Here is a 20,307-nt window from a genome sequence, read left to right on the forward strand (position 1 = left end):
ATGAATAATGGGGGAATAGAAATAGACGTACCTGTCAAAGTAGGAGACATTAATCAGAAACAGAGCTAGGTAGAATTACCAGAAAAGGCATTACAAATCACTAGGGAATCAGTGTTGTAGGGACAGGCAACTGGCTGACCATTTCAAAGACGAGGGGTTTGAATCCTTCTCATACACCACATACCAAAGTGAATTCCAAATATGTATCAGTATAAATGCAAAAAAGTAAATATATAAGTGTACAGGACAAAATGCATTTATATAATCCTGAGATGAGAGAAGATTTGAAGGACTTTATGTGAGAAGATCACACATAAGTGTTAAGTAGATGTTTGACTACATAAAAATTAAAGTTTCAGCCTAAAAGCAGGAAAATAAATTGCAATGCAGATGAAAAAGGAGGAAAAATACTTGCAATGTATATATCAAAGCATTATTCTCTTTAAACTTATAAATTGGTTAGGAAGAGATGAATATATCAATGAAAAAAACAGGCAGTTTACAAAATAAGAACAAGTCTCTAATAAAAATATGAAAAGAAGAAAGTATTCAGCTTTTCTAGGAACCAAACACAAATTGAAAGAAGGAAACATTATTTTTAAAAATAATAATCTCTGGAGTCTGTGAGCTTGTGTTGAAATTATTTATCTTTCATTTATCTGATGGGAGTATATTTGGTTCAGAGTTTTTGAAGATCAATAGTGTATCTCAACACTATATATATGTTGATATATATATATACTCTGAACCAACTGCTAAATTTAGCCAATTTATGCTAAAAAAATAATACAGGACAAGAGCACAGATTCATGCCCAAAATATTTGTCCTCACATTCTTTACAACTGTGACCACAGGGAAGCAACCTGAGCATCCAACAATTTAAAAATTGATACGCTAAGATATGTGTCGGAATATTATGCAGCAAAGTAAGACGATGCCAGCAAATACTATTCAACAAAATTGGAAATGCTTAAGATATTAAAATAAAATGTATATGCAGAATAGTGGCAATAAACATACCCAAAAGGAAAGAAACACAGAATGTTTTCTTTGAAGGTAGGGATTTCTTCATTGAGCCAGTATTACTTATACAATGTGAAAAAAATATTTTGTTTAAATAAGGCTCAACAATTTTAGCCACATAGTCAAGAAATATCTTTTCCTAAGTGCTAAAAGTAAATTTAAAATATTCAAAATATTTTAAAAGGAGAACAACTGATTGGAGAAATTAGCCTGTCTGTCATGTAATAGTTTGGTTAAGGATGTTTATTATATTAAAAATGAGTTTTGTTCACTGAGTTTAAGTATTATTCACTTAAAAGTTCTCTGATTTAATTATCATTAAGTATTAAATATTCAGGCAGCAAGTTTTAAGAAACTTTAGTCATTGACATATGTAACTGATAAGTAGTATGATAAAAATGTATGAATGTTAAGATATTTTATGGAAAAAAAAGATATTTTATGCTCCTTTGTTTCTATATTGTAAATGTTACTTAAAAGACATTTGTTTGCATATATCCCTTAAGTCTAGGTAACCTTACAATTAATTTCTGTATTTTGAAAATGTGTCTGTATAGTCACATTCAAATGATACAGAAGTTTTCCTTATGTTTTTAAATTATTTAACATAGCTTAGTGAAATTATGCTTGGCATAACCTGAACAGCCACTGGCTTTGTGCAGTGGGTTGCCCTGTCAGTCGGGTTGGTTTGGGTCGTGCTTTGTTATACGACAGCCTGCACCCAACCAATCAGGATAAGTGGAGAAAGATAATCAAGAAGAGACATAGAACTCTTATTGACTAGGAGCTTCTTTTTATATTATAAAACACTCACATGCTTATTTCGTGTCATTTAAAGAAGGTGAATTAAGACATTTGCATTCTCTGGGGACTGACTTCATTGTCATAAAGCCTTCTAACAACACCTCTGTTTATTTACTTATTTATTTTTAGCTGCTTCTCTGCTTTGCATTCAAGCAGATGAGCTGCAAGAAGCTCTCACCTCCCACTGCGTGGTCACTAGAGGAGAAACCATCATACGACCCAACACTGTAGAGAGGGCTACTGACGTCAGAGACGCAATGGCTAAAACTTTATATGGACGCTTATTTAGTTGGATAGTCAACCGCATTAATAGCTTACTGAAGCATGAGGCATCACCCAGGTAAAAATCTTTATAGAACATGCTCCCCAAATGTCAAGTGATGTAGATCTGCTTTCTAATTTACTGATTTTTCTATGAGTTCCTTTGAAGATGTTTCTAACTAGTATCATTTAATTATTAAAGTTATACTTCTAGTAGATCTGCTCTATTTCCTAATGATACCACTTCACTGCACCATGTGGCTGTAAAACTTTCAGAACTGCTGGAACAAAAACTGCAGCAATGTGAATAAACACAATAGAAAGTGATTTTTTTAGTGTGACTTCTTACTATCATTTTACATGTTCTTTTAATTAGAAGGTGTACTGTGAAGCGTATATACCATTTTATACTTGCAGAGAATGTCTGTTCAGCAGTTCTTTGTGTTGAGGGGTTGAATTAAATCTTCAAGGCAAAAGAAAGCTTTCTTTTCTTTTTTATTTATTATATTATCTTGTTTATTTATTTTTTGGCTGCACTGCATGGCATGTGGGATCTTTGTTCCCCAACCAGAGATTGAAGCTGAGCCCCCCTGCACTGGAAGTGCAGAGTCTTAACCAGTAGACTACCAGGAAAGTCCTGGAAAACTTTCTATTCATATTTTAACCCAGCAAGGGTGCATATGACCTCCAATGAAATTTGGTTCAGAAATGCTCTAGATAAACTGGTAAATGGCAAGGTACAAGCAGTAGTATTATGTGACCATAACCGAGGTAAAATATAAGGTAAGTCTATGGCCTGTCTATACACCAGGGATTATGCAGATATGTATCTTTACATTTACATCCACAGCTTTATTCTGTAAATCATACAATCTTTAGAAACTGGTATGTGAAGAACAAGATGGATTTCTACCTTAAGATTGTCTCATTCGCACCTGCTTACTATGCATAAAAGACGATTTTATATACATTTCAGGCCTGCAATTCATTGTTATTTTTCCTTTACAATACACACCACACCATATCATTCAAACTGTTCAAGGGACTTAAGAACATGGAGAAATAACATTCTTGACTATCTGTCCCTCAAAATCAATGAACAGAGATAACCTTTGTGAAGGAGCAGGGGAAAGAACGCATCTGGAATATTGAATTGTAAAATAGAATTTAATTGTATTTTAAAGTGTTGCATTATAAAATAAATTAATATATATTTATAACTTTCTCCAGGTTACTGTGTGTTCTGTATTAAAAATGACAAGTGAATAATTCAAAAATAACTGTTCTTTAAGTAAAATATTTTTAGCAGGACATTTTAATTGTCCTAAAATGAGAGACAAAATGCGCTTTCAAAGAGCTTTTGCTTTTCTGGTATGGCTTTTATTGAACATATTCATGGTGTATTCTGAGTGCTTGGTAGGTTTTCCCTGTGATTCATGACTCACTCGGGGCTGTGATTTTTTTGTTTATAAACCCATAGGACAAAACGGTTATTTTGTTTAAGTATTCAAGATAGTATGGAAATAGTTTCTGAAGTACAGGGAAAATATTGTACTGTCTACATCTTAAAATGAATGCTATCTACTTTATGTTCTATGGAGGGAAACTTTTTCAATTAAGAAAATTTTCACTCTGTATTCTAATAATATATAGTTTCTTAGCTAAATCACAAAAGTGACTCAGAGATACCCTGCTTTCAATTACCTCCTAAGAAAGTAAATAAAAGCTCAAAATAATACTTCTTTAATTTTCCAGTGGCAATGGTGATGAACTGAGCATTGGCATTCTGGATATATTTGGCTTTGAAAATTTCAAAAAAAATTCCTTTGAGCAGCTGTGCATTAACATTGCAAATGAACAAATTCAGTTTTATTTCAACCAACACGTGTTCGCCTGGGAACAGGTGAGCTGAGATGCTTTGTTATGTATAATATACATGCATGCAGTGTGTGTGTTCTGTGGAGAATTGTACTATGTAGTGGGATCTAAATCATAGATTTAAAGCCTGAAACATTTAATAAAGACTACAAAAAGATTTCCTTTGCTCCATGCTCCTAGTAAAAATAAAAACAAGCTAAAAAGACTGATATGCATACAGTGTGTCTTGATACATGATGTTGAATGTGCTCCACCAAAAATCGCTGGACTCTTCTCCAAAACGTAGCATATCTGAACCCTTGCAAACAAAGGAAATTTGGAAATTTAAGTAAGCAGATGTGTCTAGGGATTTCTTTCTGTAGACTGCAAAGCTGAAATTCTGTTTGGAGTTTAAATACCCACCTAAAATGCATTAAACTTCAAAATTCCGGTTGCTAAGCAACAGAACACAAGATAATGGATTTGATGTAAACGCCATGAGATGGTAATTTTGTCAGAGTACAATAAGTAATTTATGATTCAGCTTCAAAAATCAGAGTGTTACTTGAACTGCATTTGGCAAAAATGTAGTATTAAAATTATTTATTTAATCAAGCCTAAAAGAAATAGTCATATTTTATGTCATTTAGCATGTCATTTTTCCTTTAAGTAATATTATTTTGTTGTGTGTTTACTGTTATATGGTTGTGTGTTCAACTTAAAATTGAAGTTTTTGTTTAAATTTGAAATAAACTAGAGGTACATAGATTTTTTTTTTTATTCAAAATACTTAGCTTTATAGCAAATTTACTTCGAAATCACGTTTTGAAAACAGTGGTTGCACAAAAAATGTTTAGATTGTGACATTTCTTGGGGCTGAGTTTCACCACTGTTTACCTGAAACTGTTCTAACGTTGTTAATTGGCTCTAACCCAATACAAAATAAAAAGTTGTTTTTTTTAAATAAAAGGGGCAAGAATTTAAGATTTGATCTGTATTTGCACTGCTCCCATCCATCCCAGAGTCTTGTTTCTCTCACCCTTTCTCTTTCACCGCTTCTCCATGTCTCTCCATTAGTGCCATCCTTTAGCTTAGTTATACAATGAAATCTTTCGAAGTCTTTAAAAACAAAACCCTCTTCAGCCTGCTTATGTCTGTAGCCATTGCCCTCTCTCTTCCCTTCACAATCAAGGTCCATGAAAGAGTATTCAACATTCACTGTAATATATTGATTTCTTCCCCAGCTGGGTACATTGAGTCCATAGCGTCTGATTATTGTGTAGGAATGACCCTTCTTAATCTCATCAGTCACTAAAATCAAAAACATTTTTGTCTCCACATTATTGGTCTTTCTATATTTTCAACCCTGCTAACAGATTCCTGTTTCTGGAAAACCCCATGTTGGGCATCCCTAACACGCTTTCTGTTTCTCTTCCTCTTTGATGATTTCCTTTTCTTATTCTTCCTGCACCAATCCATACATCAGTGGTTCTTAACCCTGGCTGCATATTAGAATCACTTGGGTAAAATTCCAGTGCCCAGATCCTGTCCCAGTCTATTTAAGTCAGAAGTCTCCTGATGAGACTGAGCTATCACTAATTTTTTAGAGGTTCCCAGTCTAGTCCAACTGAGTACAGCCATGGTTGAGAATTACTGCCCTAAATGCTAGCTCCCAAAGAGTTCTATTCTTGATATCTTCTCATATTCTCTAGGAAAGAATCTATTTCCAATACTTCAACTACTCCCTGTGTGCTAGAAATGCTGCAGTCCCCATCTGTAACCCTATGCCTCTCTGATCCTCCTCCTGTAAGGACAACTTCCAGAACTTGATCCAGAATTGAATTTATTTTTCCCTCCCACTTATATTCTTTCTCAGAGAATGGCATCTCTAACCACCAGCTTACTCAAGTCAGAAATGTTATGTTACATTTCATTTCTTATCCATGAAATTAAAAAAAACCAGTGAGACTTATATTCTTTTTTTAAATATTTATTTGACCAAGTCAGGTCTTAGTTGCAGCAGGATCTTCTATTTTAGTTGTGGCATTTAAGAACTTTAGTTGTGATATGCAAACTCTCAGTTGCAACATGTGGGATCTAGTTCCCTGACTAAGGGTAGAACCCAGGCCCCCTGCACTGGGAGTGTGGAGTCTTAGCCACTGGACTTCCAAGGAAGTCCCCAGTGGGACTTCTCTTGTTCCTTCCTCCTTTATGCTCCAGTAAAAACATGTGACTTTTGACAGCACAATATTTGGTTTTCGTTTTTGCTCTCTTTCACTAGGCTGAAAGCTCCTTGAGCAATTATGTATTAATTCTTTTTATATCTTCAGAGCCTGACATAGAGCAAATGCTCAATGAATATTTATTAAATCAATATCATCTTGCTTTAATGATTCACAGTGTTCACAGCATCAATGCTAACCAGAAATTGAAACAAGTGAACTTACGGCGGGGGGAGGGGGGTGGGGGGTGGTGTTTTGGACTTTTTGATAGAAATCTATTTGGATTACCTGCTTCATGGGATCTGGTACATCTTCATGCATTTCCTGTCTGTTTAATTAATTAATAATATGTGTTGGTAGGCTTCTGTTGTTCTTCTCTTTGAGGGATTAAGCTTAGAACCTGGTGTTATTGAAACTAGCCTTTAACCCAATGTACATGTCCTTCAACAATTATTTGCTTTTCACTTTTAATAGAATATTAGTTTATGGTTCACTTTGACTGATAGCCTTGAATTTCATTTATCATCCTAATGCTTTAATTCTCTTGTGTTTGGGCTTGCTACAAATGAAACTCCTCTATGTGACTTCTTAAAAATATCCTTGAGAGGCTTTCAAGACAAATCAACTCAAAATTGCTCCAGCAAATTAAAAATGCGACTAAGATCCAGGGTTATGCAAAACACTTTGAGGAGTTAAGTCCATTCCCAATCCTTTCAAGTGCCTTCATGGGGTAAGGACCCGAGAATCCCTACTTCATGATCTTATGGACCAAACATTGGCAGCTGAGTGACCAGGTCAGTGAATCTGTGATCTGGTGGACCCAGGAGTAGTCAGGGATTCTGTTTTAACATGTGGGTGCATCTGATTTGTTTTTTTTTTCCTTTCATTCTGTCACTTCCCTATGAAGGCAAAATTTATAACTGAGAAATGCTTATGTAGCTGTATGTGTTAGCTACCACAGATAAAGAGAGCATTTCTACTAAGGGAGGCAACTTTTCACAATAGCCCTCACACTGAGTCTCCATGGTAATTTGTAGCCAAGGTTTTGCTTCTTGGGGGTTTGTTTTTGCTTATTTTCTGATTTTTCTGCCATGTGGAAGGGAGCTCAACAGTAGGCAGAGTGATAGAAAGCTTGAAGTTCTCTTCAAGTCAGAGTTAGACTGGTGCTATAGTGATGGGTTTTGTCTTTTTAATCGTGCACTGTGGTATAATCATTGTGGTACAGACAAAAAGAAATGAAGTCTGTTTCCTAGAAGTTTACAATTCAAATGAAAGAGAATGAATATCAACCATGGATTAGTCCCCGATGGGCATGAGTTTGGATTGGAATAAATGCCTTTGTTCTTTAGACTCAGATTTCTTGTGTGATGCGCCAAAGCATTGTTCTAGAATCCTGAAGATCCACTCTACTTCCTCATATGCCTATTGATGGGGATAAGCTTTCTGATCCATTGCACATTTTTCTGACTATTAACCAGAGTTGGTTTTTAAAGTGAGCTATTAATAGTTGTTTCTCTAAAGGATAGGATTATATATATAATATACATATGTGATTCATATATGCACCCGTGGGTTTAAAATTAAAAGTCAGAAGTCATTTTATAAGCAGGAAACTATTTACAGCACATAATGGAAGCAATAACTGCAGTAACTTATCTCAGAATGTGATGTGTATGAATTTTATCTCCAGCTGTTCATATTCTAAAGTTTAAAGCTTTTGAGGATTTGGACGTGGGCTCCAACACATAATTTGTGGCAATTGCAAAGTACAAAAATTCATTCAATTATATAGTATCTACACTTACCACTTTTTTTTAGCATCATAAAGTAAAAAGAATCAATCGTCTGATAAAAAATAAACCCCTTATATGTTTCAGGTTGTTTTGCTTGCAAAGTGTGAATTTTATTTTATATCCAGCTTTTCCCCCCTGTTGCACCACGTGTGTACAGCGGTAATGGCATTTGTGTTCTGTGCGCTGTCCAAGGGATAAAGGCCATTTTATAGGCATTTTCCTCATCAGCATTGACAGCCTGAACATTGAAGAAACTCTTGGTATACAATAAATCTTCCTTTATAAATGGTTGGCCAAATTTTCGGCTACTGTTTGAGATCACACCAGATGTTCCTTAAACTTCTCACCTACTGAGTGTGGAACACACACGCACACACGCACACACACACACACTAGTCACTCAGTCGTGTTCAACTCTTTGCGATCCCATGGACTGTAGCCCACCAGGTTCCTCTGTCCGTGGAATTCTCCAGGCAAGAATACTGGAGTGGGTTGCCATTCCCTTCTCCAGGGGATCTTCCCGACTGAGGGATCGAACCCAGGTCTGCGTTGCAGGCAGATTCTTTACCGTCTGAGCCACTAGGGAAGCCCTACGTATGGAAGCTGGTACTGAAATGAGTGGATGCACTTTGTGCATCCCTGAAGTCTCTCCAGGCTGTGAGCAAGCTTCCTTTTTCCTCTTGCTCTCGCAGGCTGCTTTCTGGACTCCTGGTCCTTCCCACCCCTCACTCAACACGCATGATGCACACTGTTTCTCTTCCATCAAGGAAGTGGGTGAATACCCTGAATGTGATGTGGGTATCTGTGGTACTTATTTTGATAATTTGATAATATTTAAGAAATATTTTAATTATAATTAAAAATAAAGTTGAATGAGATATACAATTAGGAGCATAGCTCTGTATACAGCTACTATAGCTTTCTACATGTGAGGGTGGAGCACAGTATTGAGAAACTGGAAAACATTTTTAGGTGAAGACTGAAACAGGACCGTAAAGGAGAAATAGTTTAAGGTGAACGAGATCCTGGTGTATAGGAAACTACAAGTCTGAACTCCTAAACGAAATGTCTCCTTATCCTAAACCAGTGCCTGTCAATGCAATATAAATTTGTTAAATCCTTTATGGCTTTTAAACACTTCGCAAGGATAGGTACCATATACAAAAAGTGACTAGATGAAACTTTCCATTTCAAAATATATTGTATAGCTCTTTTTTCAGAAAAAAAAATGAGCCATTCTATGGAACATCATTTAAATCTCCTTTCTACAAAATTCATTGTGTGTGTGTTAGTCTCTCAGTTGTGTCTGACTCTTTGCAACCCCATACACTGTAGCCTGGCTTCTCTGTCCATGGAATTTTCCAGGCAGGAATACTGGAGTGGTATGCCATTCCCTTCTCTTAGGGGATCTTTTGACCCAGGGATCAAACCCTGGTCTCCTGCATTGCAGGCAGATTCTTTACTGTCTGACCTACCAGGGAAATATATGTAAAATGTAATCTATGTATTTTATTAGGAATTATCCAAAATACTGCCTCATTAGGTTACTTGTCAGATTCTGAATTAAAGACCTATGTCATCTTAAATTAATGATGATCAATATTCCCTTTGGCTTGCTATAAACATTAATGTAAAAATGAGCAGGACTATTGATATCAGCTTTGAATAGAAAATACTGAAAGAAATATATTTCCAATCATAAATTTTATTTAGATTTTCTACAGCGTGCATATTTGCCACTTTGCTTTCTTCATTTTTAGTTTTTTAAAAAGTTATTTCAGTATTTTAGTATATTACTAAAAATAATATGTATATATAGAAAGAGCAAATGATAAAACAAACGCAGTAAAAGGCTAGAAATTGAGGAACTGAGGTAAAGGATACATTGAAGTTCTTTGTACCGTTCTTGCCACTTTTCTGTTAGTTTGAAATTAGTTCAGCATAAAAAGTGGCAAAATTTCTTTTTTCACTGTAATAAATGTACTTAATTCACCTCGAGTACTGATAGCACCCAAAATCACAGATTTTCAACCTATAAGATTTTCATTCTCTCTTAGAATGAATAACTTCTCAATGGTTTCTTTCCACATGGGCAACATTTTCATAAATATGTACACTCATATGAACAGTTGGTGAGTAAGAATTCTTTTACTAAAAGACAGACATCAGGGAATAAATGTATATGTGTGCCCTCTTTCCCCCTGCAAATGTTCTGTCAACAACAAATTCATTTATCTATTAAGTGTTACAACACATTCAGGCAGTGTCAACATTTTGAAATGTTAAAACCAGAAGAAACCTAAGTAGATCATTTATACAGTTCATAGATACAAAATGACTCCCTGTGACTTGCCCAGTGTTACAGGCTGATTAAACAAAGCCAGGGCTGAATCCAGATGTCTGATACCCATCCAAGCATCTTCCCATTAACAAATAAAGTTGAAAAGAACCAGGAACCTAACAAAGTGTTCTCTCATACAGAAGAAAACATGCTCCATCTCACTGAAATAAAGGAAGAAGGAAGGAAGGAGAGAGGAAGGAAGCGAGGAAAAAGAGGGAGAGAGAGAAAGTGTTTTCACATGAAAGGCCAAGGAGAATCAACCTAAATCAGGAAGGAAGGTGAAGAGAACGGTAGCGCTGAGGCAGGTGGCAGCGGCGGTGACAGAGACGGTGACAGTGGGACAGTGTAGAGACTCCCTAACAGGAAGGACGTAGACCTCATAGATGCAGCAACTGGAAAAGAGAATATCGCAGAAACAGAGGAGTCCTAGGATGTAACTTAAAGGTTGACATGGAAAGGCAGAGAGCATTCTTCCTGTGCCCTAAGGGCCTGGATGGCTCAGTGGTAGAGAATCCTCCTGCAGTGCAGGAGCCGCAGAAGACGTGGGTTCAATCCCTGGGTCAGGAAGATCCCCTGGAGGAGGACGTGACTACCCACTCCATGTCTCCATTCTTGCCTGGAGAATCCCGTGGACAGAGGAGCCTGGCGGGCTACAGGCCATAGGGTCACAAAGAGTCGGACACAACTGAAGCGACCTAGCACGCATGCAGAGGACAGGAACTCTACCTTTTTCATCTTTATTTCTACCTTCCCCGGGCCCACCTACCCCTAAATATCCAGGCTCTATCTGTTAACGGTACCCACCCTTCCACGCTGCTGTGAGTCTAAGGACAGTGTAGTAATCTTGAATCTCTCCTGGGGTGACATTTTGACCCAAAATATTTAAGCTTGTGGTTTAGACCGGAGCTGTGGATGCATCTTCCATAGACTTTCTTTCTACTCTGTCTCTCCACACCTCACACTCAAAATTCATTGCAAAACAAGCAAATTTTATCTCAGGCATGAAGTTTTCTAGCAAACACAGCTTCTCACTTCCTTTCTCCTTGATATATATTTAAAATGATCCCCTTTTCTTTTTGTTTTTTTTAATTATTATTTTTTATTATTATTATTTTTTGGATTGGGTGGAGAGGGAGGTGGGAGGGGGGATCGGGATGGGGAATACGTGTAAATCTATGGCTGATTCATATCAATGATCCCCTTTTCAAAAGGAATTTGGGGCACCTGAACAAAGTAGGGATTTTATATGCTAAACAGCTCAGCTTTACTGTAGTTAATAACTCTACTGGGGACTTCCCTGGTGGTCCAGTGGCTAAGACTCTGCTCTCTGTGCAGGGGACCTGGGTTCAATACCTCGTTGGGGAACTAGATCCCACATGCCACCATTAAGACCCAGCACAGCCAAATAAATAAGTAAACATTAAAAAACAAACAAAAAACACTCTACTCATCCTCTTTGAAGGTATTTTTCATGTACAGGGTGTAACAGAGGACTTTCTGAGTAGTTATATGGGCTACATATTTCCACATATACTTAAAAACAACAATGTTTTGAGATCATAACAGCTATAAGAATACATAATGTGTTTCAGGCATAATCATTTTACTAAGAGTGCTTTGTAAATCCTAACAGCATTTTTTTTTCTCCATCAGTTTGCCTGGAGATACTAACCAGTGTCTTAAAAGTCTTAGCCCATTGTTTTCCAAGTTACTCATCTCTGCTCTGTGTAACCTGCCACCAAAGCAGTCAGTGGATTTTGACACAAGCAAATAGAAGTGAAAAATGCATTGGTTTAGACCTTAACCTTGCACACTTTCCATAGAAAACATACAAAGTCTCTTTGAACTTTGGAGTTGCTATTTAAGCTATAATCTGCTGTCAGCATAATGTGTCTGACAGTCAAGTAATTCTAGGTCTGTGTACATCTCTCAAGGTTACCTTCCAGTGGAAAAGCTGTGAAACTTCATTTCACAGTTTCCATTTTCTGTAAGTTTCCATTTTTTTGTACTGGGTAAACTGGATGTCTTTCAGGTGATCTACCTTTCAGAGCAGTGGGTTCTGCCTCATTTTTATGTATTAAGATTTTGTTGTATTTAAAAATACATGTTAATTTTTCTCCTGGTGACACTCGAACTGTGATTTGAATTTTATAAGGCCTAAAAGCAGTGGTTAAAAGATTTGTGTATTAAATGCCCTGCCTGCTGTGGGCTAAATTCTTCCACCAAGATCCCAGATACATTCTCTTTCTCAGAACCCCTTGTAGTACATTGTACATAGCACTTATCTAACCTGTGTTACCTTGCATTTTAGGTATTTATTTACTAGTCACTCAGTTTATCTTAAATCCAGTGAGGACAGGGACTTCGTTTTAAACATCTCTTTATTATCCCTCACAGTGCTTTATTATAAAGTGTTCAATGAAAATATTTATATCCAAGAATATATTATTGAGTAATATATTCAATGTATTATTGAATATATTGAATAAAAATATATATATTCAAGAATATATTAAAATAGTAATGAAAATAGCAAGTAACTTGAGTTTGTGAATGGGGAGAACGTTCTGCCCCAGATAGTGATTATCTGTTATACTTCCCCAGCAATAGCTGCTTTAGAACCTGAGACCTGGCGTGTACCTTCCATGTAAGTGTCTCTAAAGGTCAGAGTTCAGAGGTCATCTATGTCATCTCTTACAGACTGCCGCACTGGGGGTGGGGAAGGATATAGTGTGAAGGCAGAAGTCATAGAAGCAAAGCTGCAGCATGGTTCTTCCCATCCCTTTTGTAAAATAGATCATCGGCATCTATGTTGTGCTGGTACTACCATCTTACAGTAATTGCTGTTTATTGTTTTTATTTTATTCATTTGACATTACAGTATATTCAACCACAAATGATTACTAGTGTACCAGGTATTTTTACTTTGTTAGATGGAGATTGTTACTTCCATTCAGTAGATGAGAAAATGGATGTCTAGGAGGAAGAAAATTCCAAAGGACAGGTGGCTAGTTAAGTGGCAGAGTGTTGATCCTTTAATGGACTGGAACCTGGTGGTCCGGGGTCGACGATAAGAAAGTAAGAGAGAGAAAGAGGCTGATATCCCCTGGTTTACGCGGAAGGCAACTAAAGCCCTGTTCTTAGAGCTTACACTGTTGCACATAGGCACCAGGCACCCTCTCGAGTGGGTGAAGGCACAGTGCGCCTTCTCGAGAGGATCTTAGAAGCCCAGGCAAGAAAGTGAGCTCAGCGGGCCTCCACGCTCCAAGGAATTAACCTGAAAGAGAGAGAGAGAAGGAAAGAGAGAAAGAAAGAAAGACGTGGGGATCCAAGCTCTGATGGAGGAAAGGTGTTTTAATCAACATGGTGTGGGCATATATACTGTCTTACAAGGTAGTTATTCTCAGCAAAGATAAAGATTAAAATTCCAGGTATACAAAACATAAGATGATCCCTATCAAAGAGAGAGTTGCAAACAATCACCTTTTACCGTATAGTTCATAAAAAAGAAGAGGGTACTTATCACCGTAATGAGAAATGCCTGGATTCCTCAGCCCCGGGAAAGGCATGCCTCTCTTCTTAATTCCTGAATATTCAGGAATTAATAAGGGCCAGAGGGTTCCTGACAGATCCAAAACAGCACACAGGAAGCCTCTTGTTAAATGCTTCCTGACAATTCCCCCTATTTTATTATATTTGTAAAAAAAAAAAGGTCCTGACCAAATGAGTTTGGTTAGTATTAACCAACCTTATAGAAAGGCGATGATAAACAACAAATACAATTATCAAGATAATCACCAAAGTTACAGTTCTAGACCCAATGCTGTGGGTAATACTTTGAAACCATCCTTGTGGGTCTAGCCCAGATAATTTGTTCAGCTAAAGTTTCCAAATTAGTGGAAGAGGGCAGACGTTTAGAAAAAGTTTTAAAGATTTTTTTTTTGCAGTAATTGTATATTCAGAGAGGCATTATCATGTAAATGAAATTTGATTTGTTTCCAGATGTAGGTAATATGATTGAAATGAACAGGAGTAACACAAAATTGGCAATTAATACAAATTATAGAACGTAAAGTCTTATTAAATTGTAAATTTCTTATGGCTCTAACAAAAGGAAGTGGGACACAGGCCTGTACGACTGATTATAGCGAAAGAAATAGTTACTATGACCACGACTGGTCCCTGTGAAATGTCCGGTCTAAATCCCAAGTTCTTTGGTGCTGGCAGCAAGTTTTCATATGTCCCATTGCTTAGGCCCAATTTGTTTATCGAGGATGATTTGAGGAGGAGAAGGGGATGCCATTTCACCTCCGAGCCAGCCAAGAAGTCCTTTGTCATGGTAATGTTTCAACGTAATATTAGTAACCTTTTACATAATGTTTTTTCTTCTTTCCCTAACTCTTTCCCTGAAGTTTCAGTAGTAAACATGGTTCACAGACAGAAAAAGGGCAGCAATGTCTGCAAGTCTTCTTTTGGAGGCAGGATGAAAGCACAAGTTTGTCTCCCGACGTTTATGCGTAATTTTCCTGGGCCCAGGCAGTGGAAGGACTTCACAGCCTAAAGAAATGATAATTAGTTTTCCCTCTTCCCCAAGGTGTGAAGGTTCCAGGGAGGGGGCATACGGATGGAGTCACTGGTTGATACAATCGGTCTTTTCTCCATCTATTTTATGACCTGTAATAAAGAGGGGTTGGGTAAGTAAGTTAGTTAACCTGGCTTGAGCAGGGGTCGCGCAGGCCAACAGAGCATAGCGATATGATTTTCATGACTCTGAGGCATTCCCTGTTGAGAAATCAGATTTTTAACTTGATTAATAAGGGTTTGTATTTGTCCCCAAGTAGGGAGATCATAGGGTTGATGTCCCCAAGGGCAGCGCTTTCTGGAGATCTTTAGAGCCTCCATGGCCTGTATTGGAATTTCTTCCTCCTGGGGTTCTTGTTGGTTCATCTCCATTTCGAATGCCAGGGGCCCCCTTGGGTCGAATTTTCTGAGGAAAAAGTCTGTAGGATCCATCTGGGGAAATACAAGCATATCCCTATCCCCGTAAGATTAATTTCCCAGATTTCTATTGTTTATTGAACCCGCCTTGGTACCAAATGGGCAGAGGAAGAGAAGTGTCCTTCAATTCCTCGAAATGTTTTTCTACTCTTGTTAAAATATTTCCCTGTGGTAGGCTTAAAAAAATTTAAAACAAATAAAGCTGTATTAACAATAATTATGAGTTTAGAAAACATCTTATGTGGAATTTAGTAAAGTCTGCTTTAGATAAGGAAGACAGTAGTGTACCTGTGTATTCCCCCTTTAAAAATTTTTTTATTTATAACTTTAGTGTGTGATGTGTTCATTTGACTATGTCTTGTGTCTGTGGATTATAAGGAATATCTGTAATATGTTTAATAGAAAAAGATTATAAAAATTGTTTAAGCTGTCTAGAAACATAGGCAGGGCCATTGTCTGTTTTAATAGAACTAGGAGTTTATGGTGGAGGTTTTTATATTTTTTAATACAAAAACTGAATATATAGAATCAGAGACTATATTAATGGGGTAAGGATGTAGGCAAATAACTTGAATAAGAGCATATAATTCATTTTGTTGAACAGAATGGAATTTAGTGTAAAAGACTTTATATTTTTTAAGAAACCAGAATGAAGCTTTGGCGTTTTTAGTCCCATCTATATAAAAGAAATGCAAGAAATGATAAATTCAGTGTTTTTGAAGAAATTGCACAGCTTACCAGAAGGATAATGAAACAGTATTTTAGAAAAGCTAATTGGAAATCGGTAGAAGTTTGTAATGTGTTCTCAAATTGAGATTTATATGTAATAAAGTTTTATTAAAGTATAAAGGAGATAGAGAAAGCTTCTGACATAGGCATCAGAAGGGGGCAGAAAGAGTGCCCCCCTGCTAGTCTTCAGCCAGGTGTCATGTAACTACTAGCAGTCTGCTAATTAGAGAAAGGAAATGTCTCAAAACTGAAGAGAATAGCACCAGGCCCCTCACCCACAACATGCATTTTGAGATAACCTTGGCACCAGGTGAGTTGTCCCAGGCCACAAAATGATTGACATGAATCTTGAAGAAAGGCAGGTTTCCAAGCAAATACAGTTTCATTAACATAGCTTAAGAGAACATTTGCATGAGTAAAACATACTGGTTTGTCAAGTTGGTTCTGAGTCTTAGGCAGAACCAACTTGAAGACAGAGTCTGGGGTCAATGTACAGCACACTAATATAGCTGAAGACAAACATTTTCATAAGAAAAATGCATTGGTTAACTCAGGGTTTGAGAATAGTTAACTTTAAGAGAAACCAGGTGTCATTATGGCAACACAGTATTTTAAGAGAAACCTTTTAAATTTGTATAGAGAAGAAAAAGAAAAAAAAATATCACTAGTTTGTTTCTACCTGCTGCTTAAGAAAGATAAAAATGTGACACTTGCAGCCTATTTTTTCTATTTGGAGACCCCTGGCCTTCTTGCCTGTTAAATCAAACTAGATCGGCCAAGTAAAAGGCTGAAGGTTTGTGGGGGCAGATTTTTGGAGTTTTTTTTTTTTTTTTTTTTTTTACTTTCTTAGGGCAGTCTCTTTTTAAACGGTTTTTATTTCTACATGTAAAGCATCTTTCATTTTCCTTTTTAAAGGCATTTCTCTTTCTTGTTTTAGCTAGCATTTGCATCTTTTGAGTTTCTGATCTTATATTGCAACAAGCCTTCAAATAATCAAAAGTAGTCCCTGTATCATGAATTGGGGCTGTAGCCCTTTGACATTCCTGATTTGCATTTTCATAAGCAAGTAATTTTTCTAGTTGCCTTTTAGCTTCTTTTCCAGTTACTGTATGGGAAGTAGCAGTTTCTAATCTAGCTAAGAAATCAGCATACATTTCATTAGGTCCCTGCAATATTTTAGTGTAGCTACCTGTAGGCTCCCCTTGAGGAGTAATTCGATCCCAAGCTTCAAGGGCCACTGTTTTTAATTGATCATGCAACAAAGGAGGGCATTGTATTTGAGCTTTTATGGTGTCAAATGGTCCGGTGCCAGTTAGCATCTCAAAAGTAATTTGATTTTGGGGAGCGCCAGCTGGAGCATTTCTGTTAGCCTGATCTCTGGCTATATTTTGAAACCACATTGTCCACTGAAGATACTCTCTTGGTTTAAGGAGAGCTGTTATTAAAATTTGGCAATCATAGGGAATAAAGGTTCCAGGAGAAGATGCCATAGCATTTAGAATCTCTTTAGAAAAAGGCGAATGTGGGCCATACACAGTTACAGCCTTTTTCATTTGTTGCATGTGAAAAAGGTTAATACCTTCATATTTAGGTATTATCTGCTCTTGAGCGCCAGCATTTCTTAAAACTGGAAAAGCAGAAAAACCATCAGCTTCAGAGACTTGTGATTGCAAAGCCAGCAATTCAGAGAGCCTCTGTCACGAAGTGGGTAGATTACTGTTATTCAGAAATGTGTTGTTGGTTTTAATGTTAAAAGGTATCTTAAGGGAGTCGTTGTCAGAATCATTAGGTTTTATTGAGGGAGAGACTTTGGGATATGTGCCCTCCAGCAGGGGAGGAGCACTTGGAGCAACCGGGGCAGGGTTGGCAGGAAAATCTTGAGATATCTTTTGTTGTTCTAATTGGGCCTTTTGTAAGGTATCATCATCTAATTTATATTCATGTAATAAATGTTCTGCCTGTTGCCGAATATCATGAGGGCTAGAATTACCTTAAAGTGGCAGAATCACAGCTTCAATGAGAGCCCATAGGGGCCAGAAATCTATCGGAACTACCTTCTTTAGGGAACCAAGGGTTACATTCAACCACTGTCTGAAGGCAAGCCTCTATTCTCTGGCGTGAAACCAAAAATCCCTGAACTTTAAATATTGCTGAAGTAAAGTAGAAAAGTGAGGGGGCTTTCCAGCTGATTGACCCATGTCTTAATACTTACCGGCCTCAATAGGCCCTGGGGGTCACTCCGTCCGAATCTTGCCACGTGTACCAAGTCCCTGTTCGGGCGCCACTTGTTGGTCCTTTAATGGACTGGAACCTGGTGGTCCAAAGTCGATGATAAGAAAGTGAGAGAGAGAAAGAGGCTGATATCCCCTGGTTTACGCGGAAGGCAACCAAAGCCCTGTTCTTAGAGCTTACACTGCTGCACATAGGCACCAGGTACCCTCTCGAGTGGGTGAAGGCACAGTGCGCCTTCTCGAGAGGATCTTAGAAGCCCAGGCAAGAAAGTGAGCTCAGCGGGCCTCCACGCTCCAAGGAATTAACCTGAAAGAGAGAGAGAAGGAAAGAGAGAAAGAAAGAAAGACGCGGGGATCCAAGCTCTGATGGAGGAAAGGTGTTTTAATCAACATGGTGTGGGCATATATACTGTCTTACAAGGTAGTTATTCTCAGCAAAGATAAAGATTAAAATTCCAGGTATACAAAACATAAGATGATCCCTATCAAAGAGAGAGTTGCAAACAATCACCTTTTACAGTATGGTTCATAAAAAAGAAGAGGGTACTTATCACCGTAATGAGAAATGCCTGGATTCCTCAGCCCCGGGAAAGGCATGCCTCTCCTCTTAATTCCTGAATATTCAGGAATTAATAAGGGCCAGAGGGTTCCTGACAGATCCAAAACAGCACACAGGAAGCCTCTTATTAAATGCTTCCTGACAGCAGAGCCCAGATGGGAACCTGCATGTTCTTGGTTCTTCATCCATTGGTGGCTCCTGTGACCCACAGTTGTTCATCCCAAATAATGTAAATGTCATCATGATTGAAAAGTGATGTTCTTGAGAGATTCAGCATTTCTGAAGTTAGATAAAAGGCTGAAATTGGGGGAAATGTGACCCTAAGATATACCCGATTAATATTCTGTCAATTCTTGAGAACTTACCTGGTGGTGCAGTGTTTGGGACTTTGCCTTCCAATGCAGGAGGTGCCAGTTCCATTCCCGATCAGGGAGCCAAGATCACATGTGCTTCACAGCCAAAAAACCAAAACATAAAAAGCAAGCAATATTGTAGCAAATTCAGTAAAGACTTTAAGAAGCAGTTCACATCAAAAAAATTATTAACAAAAGAAATTATGTAACATGATTTCATTATAGCTCACTAGCAACATAGTCCCCCATGTCAGGAAAGCTTGAGATTTTAATAGGGGGAATTCTAATACAGGGAATAGAAACTTTTTATTGCTACCCTGAATATCAACAGTGCTGACTTTAATGAACTAACACATCTGGAGTGAGAGAAATAAAATGATACCCTCAGTTTAAGGGCAAGGTCATAGGGAGCAATTTTTTATACGCAGAGCAGAATTTTAGGTAATTCCTGCCAGTTTACATATTGTTCACAAAATTTTAAGTATTTCTATGCCTGTCATGTCCCATTATAGAATGAATACCTAAATGAAGATATTGATGCTAGAGTTATCGAATATGAAGATAACCGGCCTCTCCTAGACATGTTTTTGCAGAAGCCAATGGGTTTACTGTCCCTCCTTGATGAAGAAAGTAGGTTTCCCAAGGCCACTGACCAAACTCTTGTAGGTGAGTTTTAAATTCAGTATGTCTGCATAGTTTTCATGTAATGCAGTCATGTGATTATGAATGGTTTATTAATTTTTAAAGTTACTTAGTAGAATATTGCTGTGACAAAGATTGGACATCTAACTTTAAAGAAGAGGCTTTTGATCTAATACCTGGACGAGTGAATGTTTATAATAGTCTGAAATATTCAGTGATAAACAGATTTCCATACTCAACTTCACCTTATATTATGGTAGAGCCCCAAACATAGGATTTTATGTTAGAAATGACCTTAGAGATCATCCATCCCAAAATTATAAATGGAAGGGCAGGGCAAAAGGACAGCTCTCAGAATGGAAAAGAGATAGATGGAAAAGAAAATAACCCCAAAGTTGTGGGGAAATCATTTCATACTAGTCACTTAAGTTTAATGTTATAATGTACCTTCCATGGCATGAAATAACAGAGAACTTGTGTTGGTAAAATTATT

The 20,307-nt window shown here is 37.4% G+C and overlaps 1 protein-coding gene across 1 annotated transcript in view; it reads left to right on the forward strand.

Annotated features, from left to right (window-relative positions):
- MYO3A (myosin IIIA) overlaps positions 1-20,307 on the forward strand; it is a 162,545-nt gene that overhangs the window by 88,761 nt on the left and 53,477 nt on the right. Inside the window, exons 17-19 of the mRNA XM_061125655.1 lie at positions 1,958-2,168; positions 3,845-3,992; positions 19,685-19,838. Of these exons, the coding sequence (XP_060981638.1) occupies positions 1,958-2,168; positions 3,845-3,992; positions 19,685-19,838 (513 nt within the window). The remainder of the gene's footprint in view (positions 1-1,957; positions 2,169-3,844; positions 3,993-19,684; positions 19,839-20,307) is intronic.

The sequence above is a fragment of the Dama dama genome, chromosome 23, assembly GCF_033118175.1.
Source record: "Dama dama isolate Ldn47 chromosome 23, ASM3311817v1, whole genome shotgun sequence".
NCBI classification, from domain to species: Eukaryota; Metazoa; Chordata; class Mammalia; order Artiodactyla; family Cervidae; genus Dama; species Dama dama.